Here is a 13,135-nt window from a genome sequence, read left to right as displayed (position 1 = left end):
AAAAAAAAAAAACTGACTAACATACTCCAAAATTCCAAAAGAGTTAGACAGTCTACCCTTGAGAAAGTAGTTTCGATCTGTAGAGCGTATGTTTCAACGTACCTTCCCCGAATATTTACTCTTCATTTTCATCATCTGAAACTGTCTCAGTAGCCACATAATTGCAGTTGCCTTCTTGGCAAGGTCCGCATTCAAGGCCATGTTTTTTGCAGCTACATTTCAGAATGCTGCATCCTGTAGTGCAGGTGCAGTGGATCATTTTGAGCAGAATGTCTGGCGTAGGGCTATTATGCATCATGAGTGGAGTAAGTTTGTCCTCTTGCATGTCCCAGCCCCATTAAGTCGGGTCCATGCCGTCTTCCTTGCCCATCCAAACCATGACTTGAAGGTACTTCCACCGAGAGTGAAGGTTTGTAGCAGAGGTCATTGGAGGCAGTCTTTCGGGTATCACGGAGGTCTTTGCTGTGGCTACTTTCTTGTAAAGGCACTTGGAGTGTAATGATGCTAAAGAGTCAGATTGGGTCTCATTGAACAAAGACACCATCGCGTTGCAACCAATGTTTCCACAGTAAATTGATCTACCATTGGTGCCCAAAAGACCTGAACAGGTACGCAATACAGATTCACCCTTGATGACTTTTTGGAAAACAGATTTCTTCCCCACCCCAAAGATTATCGAAGTAGTATCGCATCCGGAGAAGGCATGGGCAAATGATTGATCAGAGCAGACACCGTCACCAAGCAACCGTTTCAGAAATTTGGTGTTATAAACATTTGGTTTCCCCTTGTCTGACCAAAGTACAGGTCCTTGCAGTCCTTCATAGTTGCATGACATAACAGCAATACCAGCAGATCTGTGTCTTCTCCGATCAGGGTTGTTGAATGGTAGGATGGCATTATGACGGATGCTTTCACTATGTCCAAGTCTGCATCTCCTACAGCTTGGATGATATGACAGCCTTTCTGCCACAAGCATTCAGAGATCAAGTGGATGAGGGCATGTTTGTTCATATCATTTGAGAGGAAATCTTCCTTTCTCCCAATGAATGTTGTTGTATCCGATATGGTGACCATGTTCGAAACTAGATTTTGACTTCATCGCTGATGCGTATTGTCCTTTGTACTTGGTCCACCATCGTATCCATCAAAAACAGCAGTGGCATTGCCATACAGGTCTGATGTGAAAGATGTGTAGGCGGCGGCAATTGAACTGTAGGTGCTGCCTTCGGTCCATTTCAGTCGATGTCGAAGTGAACCACCATCCAGAATGTAGCGACCAGATCAGTCAGTCTTTGGAATGGACTGAAGAACAGCATCTTCTGATGAAGTAACATGCCATCGTGTAGCATCCAGAATTTGTGCTTTTTCTCACTTCCACATGCAATTCTTTGCTACAAACAAGGATAGAGGATATGGGGAAAGTTCATATTTCATTACCTTATCGAGGCACAGATTTCCCGACTGAGATATCACAAGGAACCTCTGAAATAACAGTGCTGGATCAATGGTTCGATCCTTGGTGACCTTGACCGCCTTGGCTGATGCTAGCGTCCTCACTGCATTGTTTTGTTTGTGCAAATATGAGAAGACAGATTGTCCTTCCATTTTTCTTCACTGTGTTTCTGCCAACAATGAAAAGGTCCTACACATTGACATCAAGAAAAGATAGAACCAGGGGCCATAGCCTGAGAGTAAAGAAGAGGAGAGTTAAGATGGTAGTAAGTTAGGGGACTTTCACTCAGAGAGTAGTTAATGCATGGAATGGCCTCCCTGGAAAGGTAGTGGAAGCAGAAAAAGTAGATAAGTTTAAATTAAAATTAGATAGGTACCTGGAAGTTATAGAGATGGAGGGGTATGGGGATGTTGAAAAGACTTTTCGGTAGTTTGAGCATTGATGGGTGATTGTGTGTATGTGTACAGAGTGCTGTTGGTGTGTCTTGTCAAGGGGGGTTGTGTGTGTTTAAACCAAGCCCATGCCCCCTCCCCTGAGGGGAAGAAAAGGGGGGAAAAAAAAACTACAAAAACGACACAAAAAAACAACCCCCCCCAAAAAAATTTTTTCATTAATTAAAAACATTTTTTGCATTTTCTTCCTTGGATCTTGTGTAGATGGGTTGATGTTGTGCTCACGCAAACATGATGGGCTGGAATGGCCTCCACCTGTGTTGGATTTCCTTGTTATCCTCATCAACATTTATCCCTGTGATGATGTTGCAAAGGGTCACCTCATTCGAGAATGGAGAATGCTTTTCAAGCTTTGTGGCAATTTTGGCCGAGTCCATCTTGTCCCTGTCTATTTTTGACGCAGATGCCTCTTTGTTCTGTTCACTCTTTGTGTATACGTTTCGACAGAATTTCTGCATGGCATAGTTGTAGGTGGAGGATACAGGAGAAGACAATGTCCAAACAGCTCGTTGATGATCAGTCATTCCACTTCCTCTTGTCAGGCCCCTTGTACTTTTATAGGACCGCATAAAGGTCTGTTCGATCACCAAGTCTGATCCAAGGCCCGGCCCATTATTGGTCGGTGTGTCGGATCACATGGAATCCGTTTCTGAATTTCGAAAATACTGCAGAGTTTTCAGTTTCTTCTGTAGGTAAAGATAAGCAGACCTTAGATAGTTGGGATGTCCAGCAGGAGCAAATATCGGTAAGTAGTCAGATATAATGTAGGTGCATTTGCCATGAGCCTGTGCAATCGGCATCGACAAGTTCCTGGGTCACTCCCAACATTTGCAGATAGTTCAGCGATAGTTTGCTCATTTTTGAACGATTAAATAATTCCAACTTTTTTGAAACTAGTGTATGGGAAATTCGTTTGATACAATCACTTTTGAGCAATGTTTCCAAGTATATTTCACTCGTCTCCAACATAGTATACTGTCTGTCAAGTTCTTGCATGAGGATCTCAAATCCTGGCTCATCTGCAATGACTTCAGCTACGATCTGGTGCATCAGACACTGACAAACAAGGTGTCCCTAAAATGCGCACTGCACAGTTTTTCCATTCATGTGCAGCACAGCATTTTCACCATAAATAGTCTCCAAGACATCTTTCAGGGCCACTCCCATTCATCAATACTCCGATGGCACCCAACAGATTTAGCTCACTGAAAGTCATATTATCTCCCAAAAATTAACCTCAAAGGATTAAAGTGGTTGGAAAGTGTTCAATTCACCAGATATGAGTAGATATCAAACATGATCTAACATCTCACAAAGTGGAGGTCGTTTTTAATTTTTTTCATTTTTCAATGCAATAGTCGTTTTCATTAGTGATCTCTGACTCTGGAAGATCCTCTGTGTCTCTGATCCAAGGCTGCCCCCCCCCCCACCCCCATCTACTTTCTCAACAATCCTCTGGAAGAATTCCTTTCATTCAAGCTTCTGGGTCTCACTATCTACTATGATCTTTCCTGGGAAAGCCACATTTCCATCCTGGCCTCCAAAGCCAGTCGCCGACTGGGAATCCTCCATCGTGCAAAGTCCTTCCCGGGCCCACCTGAGCTCCTGACCACGTACAAAGCTTTCATCCGCAGCCTGATGGAGTACTGCTCTCCCCTCTGGACTGGTGCTCCTGCCTCTCACCTTTTTCGGCTTCACGCTGTGGAAACTAATGCATTTCGGATCGTTGGTATCTCCCGCGATGAGGCTGAGTCTTTGGGCCTCTCACTGTCTCACCGCAAGCAGGTCGGTAGTCTTTCTGTTTTCTTCCGTCTCCTCTCCGGTCTCGCCCTGCCGGCTTTGTCTGCAATATGTCCCCACCATATTTCTGCAGGGCACTCAAGGTCAACCAACAACCCCCTTCTGGTAGAACTACCAAAATCACGAATCGCTGCTCACCTTCACCCTTTCATTCCTCTTTTTCCTGCTTTTGGAATAAACTCCCACACTCTCTTCAATCCAATTCTTCCCTCCAGGCCTTCAAACCATCCAAAACCTCGACCACCTGCCATCATCATCGACCATCCAAAACCACCTGCTTCAAATTCTCTGCTTTCCTTCCTGAAAGTCCCTGTAATGTCCATCTTGTATACCCCATGTTCCCCACGCAATCCCTCTCCCTTCCACAGATCTCCTAATGTCTCTGTTCCCCACTGTTGTGTCCTCCCCTCACCTGCCCCTCTTGTTTCATGCCCCCACTCCCCCACCCCCTTGCTGTGCGTTGTGTGTTAGCTCTCATATGAGCCTCGACAATGTATACAAAGAAAAAGACAAACTTAAGGGACTTGGTCATGGCCTCAGCACACCTGAGATCATGACGGTTGGACTGATCTTGCCACAGCTCTGCGGTCGAACTCACACCTTGTGCCTCCTCTTGCAACAGAGAAAAAATTGTCTGGGGTCCCAGGTCTGAACCCGTCCAGCCGGTGTGATGTTCCACAGGCTCAGGACAGCTTGTTCTGTGCAAATATCGGCAGGCTTTAGCATTTTTAATTCAGCGCTGTCCTCATGGAGGTGCTGCAACATACTGTACTGGAGCCATGTCATGTTGAACGTCCCGTGGAGAAAAGTGAAAAGGAAGAGAAGGTATAGAAGAAAAGAAAATACGTGTGTGAAATGTGGAATGCGTGAGGTGTGGAAGAGAGTGGAGTGAGGAGATGGACTTGAATTGCGAGTGTGGGAAAAGGTCATTGGCGTAAGGTTCTCTTTAGGTCTTGGTCTGATCGGATCCGTTGGAAAGGGGGCGAAATCGGCCCATTTCTGCCCTTTTATCCTTTTGCCGTGTGTGGGTGTGCACTTCTCGAACCTTCAACTCTCGCAAGCTTATCATTGGTTAGTGCCGTTGGCCCGAAGCCGGCGGCGCCATTGGTGCTGTTGTCCCAAAACCGGCAACGCTGTTGGTGCTGTTGGTGCCGTTGGCCCGAAGCCGGTGGTGCCGTTATTGGTAACTATTGATACAAATAAGATATTGGTAACTCTTACCCTGTCTGTTTGGGTGTGATGGCTTCCTCCTGTGTTGAAGTTCCTTTAAAGGGAATTTGTTACTCTTACTCTTCCTTCTGTTATCAATAATATTATTTTTTCTGCATTGAGAAAACTTGGCATACAAAAGATTTGGGGGTAAAAATGAAAAAGAAAAAAAGAAAAAACTTCCCTAAAAATATGAGTCTTATGTGGTAATCATAAACTAGTCTGGTAAGTTTTGGTTAACCTCACAGGGGGGAAAAAGTGCTTTTTGTTTTTCCGTCAAACTCGATTTTCTTTTTGTTATTATTGCTGCAACCTTTTTGCACTTCATATTAAACTAGCCAACCTTGCATTTTTATCTCGTCCTTAATTTTTATTTCACTTCTCTTTCCTACCAGATTTACTGCCAGAATCTGTGCCTCCTTGCTAAGCTGTTCCTTGACCACAAAACACTGTATTATGATGTTGAACCCTTTCTCTTCTACGTTATGACTCGAGCAGACAATACGGGCTGTCACATCATTGGATACTTCTCCAAGGTACAGTCAGACTTGTTCCATTCATGTTCTGCTTGTACATTGTTCCGAGCATCATCTGTGCATCGTCGTTTCATCTTCAGGACTTCCATGTGCCTTTGTTTTCCAGGAAAAGAACTCTTTCTTGAATTACAACGTCTCTTGCATTCTTACGATGCCTCAGTTCATGAGGAAAGGATTTGGAAAGATGCTGATTGATTTCAGTAAGTACTATACAGTAATAAAATGGCTGTACTCTTTCATCCAGTCACCTTACTTCCAGTGTCTTCATTGCTTCACATGACATAAAAACGAATCTGTGCACACACTCCAAATATGGTGGAATTTATACTTTATGAATGTGTTTTGAATATAATTATACTGTACTTGTAGAATTTTGGATCATTCTGCTTTGCTTTTTAAAGATGATTTAATTAATCCGAAAAAGTTTCTACTTTCCAATTAATATGATTGCTCTTGAGGAAGATTATTTAATCAATAAACAAGATGTCATCTTATTGCTTTATTGTGCTCATTCCTGCAATTCATAGAGATTATTGTTTTACTATGTGGGGTATGGAGGGGGGGGGGGGATGTAGCGGTCGGGGGGAGGGGGAAATGGGGCGGTAGGGTGGGTGGTGGTTTTTGGCTGGCGTATACCTGATGCATACAGGGAGGTCGGTGTTTCCTTAATGTGTAAGTGTTTATTTTGATCTCATGTCAATTCTGGTATTTAATAAGTAATCACATTTATTTTAAGTCCTACACTTTTTAGCGCAATATGATCGATAAACTTTTCTATATATTGACACCAAATGAATTTAATTTAACTTATCATTTATATCCATTATCCCTGTAAAATTAACTGGTATATTTTATGCCTCATGCAATGTTCTTGTATCTCCCTTCCTTCATTCACCCATTCACCACCATATACTTTCCCATTAGAGTAGCATGAGGTAACACCTTTTCAGGGAATGGTGGTGGAGTTGAAATGTCAAACCATTGTGGGGGTTCAAGGGTCAAATTTGCAATGCAAAGATTGATGTTCCTGCATCCAAAGTGAAAGTTCAAAAATATACAGGCATTACAACATGTATTATTTTAAATCCTGAGCTCCTTGGACTCTTGGTTCCCCCACCCTGGCCTCCCTGGAGAAAAATACAGCCGCTCGGGTGCATGGTGGTTTGAATAGCAGCCGGTGACTCGACCGCTTGAGTATGTGGAAGTTTGAATAGCGGCTGGTAAACCTGCCACTCTGGAATATGGAGGTTTAAATAGCGGCTGGTAAAAGGGCCACTAGGGTTCAAAGGGTTAATCAATATTTGTATCTGAATTTTAACTGAAGAAAAACAAGAAACTACTTTGAAACGGTGTATCCAGTGTGTGGAGGTCAGTAAATACGGAGAAATAATTGATTTACTTTTTCGGCTCTGTAGTTTTAGATAGCCTATCACGTGACTTGGTGACGTCACCAGTGACCCATAGCCGTGGCTCCAGCTATCAGTGTGCATTTACTCAATCAAGCTAAAAGTGCAAGCAAGCATTGTGATGGAATTCCACAATCTGGAGAGTTTTTAACTTGACATGCAACCATATCAATTTGTGCCCCTGGAAAGAGTTTCTCTTGAAGGATCCTCATGACAATATTGGAAATTCTTATGAATCTGAATATTCGGACAAGGAGGAAGAAGTAAACAGTGACCGACTTGGCAACACTGACTGGTAAGTCGTACACTGTATGCCATAGCAGGTACTATGCACCATTTTTTTTTGCAACTTACTCGTATTTATTTTCTTGAGACGAAAATTATCTGTTTTGTTCTTCCCTTGCTTTTACAGTGCAATATTTGCCTTTTAAATTTTGCGGATTGCTCAAGCGACATATACAATTACAATGTTCACTCATTCGTGGCAAATACGAAAATGCCTTATTTAAAATATAACAAGGGGCTGATACTCGAGGTCCCTGGTAAATCTTGAAGGTTTTTTTTTGTTGAAATATTGCATACGCAAGCAAAGTTACCGAGATGGTTGCCGTGGCAACATAATTCATCCTCTCACAGCCGTGATATAATCAGGTTGAGATAATGTCATAAGTAATAGATATCTGCAATATGAAAGTTCAATGTTCCAACGGTTTTTGAAATATCGCATACACAATCATACACCTACAGATGGATGGTGGATCGGGCGCAGCTCATTTTAATGTCCCCCGTCTCCGATCTTGTCGGAGGGACGGGGGACAAAAAATGGAATTATACTCACCTACCTCATGAGCAGCACCATTTTTGTGATGTGAAAGTCAGTTGGTAACCTGTCATATCTGGTCTGATGTTGCCAGTGATTCTACATTTACCAAATAATTTTCCTCTTGATGCTCCCAGATATTCAAATTTTGTCTTTCGTAATCAAATTCACAAATGGACGGAACACACCGTTATGCTTCAATGTAGTGAAATTCTTCCATTTAGTATTACCTATCTAGGCCCGAGGTCGGCAACCTGCGGGCCAAATGCGGCCCGCGAGCTCCTCCCGTGCGACCCGCGGCGCCTTGTCCGGATTTCCATTAGGTGCGGCCCGCAAAACATTTTTCTGAACTGACGGCAAATTTAACATATGTGGACATATGATTCTTCCACATATATCACAGTCTCTGTATGTCACAAGAAATTATTTTCGCTTCTCGTCCACTTAACTTGGTCTTAAATATTTTTTCGTTGTTGTTTCAGTTGGCTGAAGGTCTTAAGGTTCAATTTACAATTACATTTATTATATCATTGATTTTAGGTGTGTTTGTTATTTTTTGGGGTTGGGAGGGGGGGGTGCGGCCCGCGAGGTGGCCCAAACGTGGCCCAGTGGCCCGCGGCCTGGTTTAGGTTGCCGACGCCTGATCTAGGCCTTTCTAAAAGCCCTGTCACACCTTGACGATTTAGCCAGTGTATACCGACGTATGAAAAATTTGTCTAAAATGCTGGCACACGTCGAATACGTATGGGTACGTTTTGTATACGTCATAGTACACTGGCATAAGTCGTAGTACGCTGGCATACGTCGTAGTACGCTGGCATACGTCGTAGTATGCCGAGCTGTTAGACAAATTTTCCATGCTTGACATTTTTCGACGTATGCCAGCGCATGACACATGCTCCGCATAACGCTGGCCATAAGTTGTAGGCACGTTACGTGATCGTTGACACACGTCGACACACGTTACTTGTAAGTTACTCATAAGTCAAAACACGTCGATGTAATGGTTAGCGTCAGTGTTCCAGACTCCCTGGTTTGTTTTTTTTCCTTCGGTATGACGGTGATGTTGACACTTCGATTTCTAGTGCGGTTATAATATAATAAAATTAATAGGCTACCGCTCAACGATTTAAATCATAACCGCACAAGAAATCAAAGTGTCAACATCACCGTCATACCGAAGAAAAATAAAAAAATAATAAAACCAGGGAATCTGGAACACTGACGCTAACCATTACCTCGATGTTTTTCGACTTATGAGTAACTTACAAGTGACGTGTGTCGACGTGTGTCAACGATCGCGTAACGTGCCTACAACTTATGGCCAGCGTATGCGGAACGTGAGTCATATGCTGGATACGTCGAAAAATTTTCAACATGCTGAAAATTTGTCGACGTACTCGGCGTATTATGATGTATGCCAGTGTGCTTCAGCATGCTATTAACGTATACAAAACTTACCCATAACGTATTTGACGTGTGCCAGCGTATTCGGCAAATTTTTCAGACGTCAGCATACGCTGGCTAAAACGTCAAGGTGTGACAGCGGCTTGAGACTTCGATGTCGAGTGCGGTTATGATTTGAATCGTCGAGCCGCAGCCTTTTAATAGCCTACGCCACGTGGTCGTCGGCGATACGCTGCCGGCGATATGCATAAGTTAGACTATCGTTGGGCATAGGTTGTGAACGCCGACAACACGCTCAGCATTCGTTGATATAAGTTATCTATATGTTATCGAAACGTTCTGTGTACGTTACCAATACGTTATGCATACGTCCAACTCGTTATGAATACGTCCAAAACTGGAAAAAAAAACATCAATAGTTCAGCGTACGCCAGCGTTTTACATACATTTTGATACCTTGCCATACGCTGGCTAAAACGTCAAGGTGTGACAGGGCCCTAACCAAGGGATCATCCGGGAAGTGCAAACAAAAAACTTTAACCTCTTTTTCCCGATGCGTGCACAGCAAAAAAAAAGGGTTAAGCAACTGGCTCACTTTGTCTGTCTGTCTGTCTGTCTGTCTGTCTGTCTGTCTGTCTATCTGTCTGTCCACACATGTCGGTTTATGATCGAGGAACAACTTAATTTCAATTGAATGTTATATTTTGAACACGAATCTGACAAGGAACCTGTAGTTTAGCAGTATTTTGACTCTGAATTTGGCAAATTGTACGGAATCTCGTTCCAATTGTGCATGCACAGAGAGTAACATTTGTTTTTATGGCAATCAAACAAAATGGAAAATCGTTCCAAATGGCAAACTTGCTGTTTGTAAGGAAGTCATAAAGGACACAAACAATAGGCACGAAGACCTCATGTATTGTGTTAAATAAGCTGGTTTAAAAGACACCGCATCAACGGCGGTAAACTTCCGGAAAAAGTTTTTTTTTTTCCTTCAACCTTGAAAATCTTTATTTTATTTCAATTTATATATGTGCTTTGTATTGAGTCATTCAATTTTCTTTACATTTGCAAATAGCGGCATTTGGGTCGTGAAACGAAAGCACTCGTGTGAATATTATATATTGGCCAATCAGTGGAGTCCTGTCAGAGAGCCAAAGGGCTCTGCGCATGAGGTAGGCCCCAGAGAGAGCTCGTCTCACGACCTGTTGTGAGCTCAAAGCATGGTTTTCTGTGCAAGACTGTCATTTTATTCACGAGTCATGCAACACGTCAATATTTAATAGTGACTTTTTTTTCTGTACCATCACAATCACGGAGTAAAGTGGATTTCCATTTGCTTGGTTGAACAACCATGATGACTACAAACAAGCACTCTCTTCTTTTTGCATTTGATGCCATCTTAAAGCCACAGTGGCTCAGTCGTTGGGATGGCATCCAGGCATCCTTCCATCTTCACCAATAACAGCTGGAGAGATGACGCGAAGGATTTTTCATCAATTGGACTTCATTTACAACACGTCATTGCATTTTAAATGTGAGTTTTCTTTTTTTCTGGTTTAAACACCATCATCATTAACCAGCACACTGAAAGGAATCATCGCTACAATTGGTGACTCCGACGTATTTGTGATCTGACAAGTGTGATGTGGTCTGACATGATTCAATGTGAGTGATTCAATAGATATTCCATCATGTCAAATGAAAGTATTCCTCTTGTCATACCTCCCGCCGCAGCTGTTGGCTCGAAGCTACCTTCTTTTTGGTGTAATGATCCCACCACCTGGTTTGCTAAGTAAAGTGCCTTCGAAAGTATTTACAACCCTCAACTTTTGTCACATTTTGTTGTTAAAGCCTGAATTTAAAATTGATTCAATTTACATTTTTTCATCACCGATCTACACAAAATATCCCAAAATAACTGTGAAAACACGTTTTCAGAAATTTCCACAAATTAATTAAAAGTCAAAAGCTGAAATGTCTTGTGTCAAGACATTGCGTCAAGAAATGAAAGTATTCATCCCCTTTGCTATGACACTCCAAATTGAGCTCAGGTGCATCCAATTTCCTTTGATCATCCTTGACATGTCTCCACAACTTGATTGGAATCCAACTGTGGCCAATTCAATTGATTGGACATGATTTGGAAAGAAACACACCTTTCGATATAAGGTCCAACAGTTGACCGTGCATGTTAGAGCAGAAACTCTACCATGAAGTTCAATGCTGTCCGTAGAACTCTGAGATAGAATTGTGAAGAGGCATAAATCTGGGGAAGGGTATGAGACATTTTTCTAGCGTTGAAAATTCTCAAGAGCACAGTGAGCTCCATCATTAGGAAATGAAAAGAATATGGAATGACCCAAAGGCTTCCTCGAGCTGGCCGTCCGACCAAACTGAGCAACTGGGCAAGAAGGACCTTGGTCAGGGAGGAGACCAATAGCCCAATGTCCACTCTGACAGAACTACAGAGTTCCTTGGCTGAGATGGGAGAAGCTGCCAGAAGGACAACAATCTCTGCAGCACTTCACAAATCTAGGCTTTATCGGAGAGTGGCCAGACAGAAGCTACTCCTGAGAAAGAGGCACATGACAGCATGCCTGGAGTTTGCAAAAAGGCACGTGAAAGACTGAGAGCATGAGGCAAACAATTCTGTGGATTGCCGTATGTCTGGATTGAATGCAAAGCCGTACGTCTGGCGGAAACTAAGCACAGCTCATCACCCATCTAACACCATCCCTACTGTGAAGCATGGTGGCAGCAGCCTGCTAAGGTGATGCTTTTCAGCAGGAGGGACTGGGAGACTTGTAAGGATAGAGGAAACAATGGATGTCACCAAATACAGGCAAATCCTGGAGGAGAACCTGCTTCAGAGTGCAAAAGACCTGAGACTGCGAGGAAGATTTATATTCCAACAGGACAATGACCCCAAGCATACAGCCAAAGCAACACTGGAATGACTTCAGAGCAAGAAAGTGAAAGTCCTTGAGTGGCCCAGCCAAAGCCCAGACTTGAATCCCATTGAGAGTCTGTGTAAGGACTTGAAGATTGCTAGTCACCGACACTCCGCATCCAACTTGACAGAGCTTGAGCAAATCTGCAAGAAAGTATTGGAGAAAATCCCTAAATCCAGATATGCAAAGCTCACGCAGACATACCCAAGAATACTCGAAGCTGTAATCGCTGCCAAAGGCGCTTCTACAAAGTAGTGACTCGGGGTTGAATACTCGGCAAGACATTTCGGCTTTTCATTTTTAATGAATTTGTAAACATTTCTAAAAACATGTTTTCACTTTGTCATTATGGGGTATTTTGTGAAGATCGGTTACAAAAAATTTAAATTTAATCCATTTTAAATTCAGGCTGCAACACAAAATGTAACAAAAGTTGTGGGATGTGAATACTTTCTTAAGGCATTGTAGATGCAGCTAATAACCAGAGGCATCATGGTACAGGAGACAAATTTGCATATGTCATGGCTTCTCTTCAACCAGAGACAGCGCAAGAGGTCGAGCATTCTCATTGAGCCACCCGCTGAAAGGCCTTGTGACTCCCTCAAGGCAAAGCTCATTGACCGTGCATCCGCCTCGTTGCAAACACAAAAACGATTGCAACTTCTTTATTCAGAGGAGCTGGGGGATCGTAAGCCTTCTCAATTGCTCCGAAGTTTGCGACAGTTGCTGGGTGAGAATAAATAACCTAGATAGTGAATAACATACTCGAGAAGCTTTTTCGCCAATGATTGCCAACCAATGCTCAGCGTGTCCTTGTTATCCTTCAACCAGCGATTCAGTGAATATCGAGAAACTCAGCGATATCGCTGGCATCATCAAATTTGCTCCTCTACCCACTTCCTCCATTAGTGTAGTCACATCCCAATTAGCCGGTGACATGTCTGCACCACCTACAATCGACATGCAATGACTTAAACCCCAAATAGACCATTTAATTTCCAAAGTGCAGGCTCTAACATGTCATTTTAAAGAAGAGCGGGGTCGTAGTTGGACCCAGAGCAACATGCAAGAGACTGACACACACCAATTCCACAGTCC

General features: G+C 42.9%; 1 protein-coding gene across 4 annotated transcripts in view; it reads left to right on the top strand.

Moving 5' to 3' along the window:
- The window catches only part of LOC147029511 (histone acetyltransferase KAT7-like), a 130,357-nt gene that overhangs the window by 88,847 nt on the left and 28,375 nt on the right, over positions 1-13,135 (top strand). For all 4 annotated transcript variants that reach the window (XM_085872580.1, XM_085872581.1, XM_085872582.1 and 1 more), the window contains 2 exons: positions 5,310-5,450; positions 5,557-5,650. In XM_085872580.1, the coding sequence (XP_085728706.1) occupies positions 5,310-5,450; positions 5,557-5,650 (235 nt within the window). The remainder of the gene's footprint in view (positions 1-5,309; positions 5,451-5,556; positions 5,651-13,135) is intronic.

The sequence above is a fragment of the Eptatretus burgeri genome, chromosome 3, assembly GCF_056783735.1.
Source record: "Eptatretus burgeri isolate ZD-2024b chromosome 3, Ebu_testis_v1, whole genome shotgun sequence".
Taxonomy (NCBI): domain Eukaryota; kingdom Metazoa; phylum Chordata; class Myxini; order Myxiniformes; family Myxinidae; genus Eptatretus; species Eptatretus burgeri.
The sequence above is the reverse complement of the archived record's forward strand: the minus strand, read 5'-3'. Positions and strand labels throughout refer to the sequence as shown.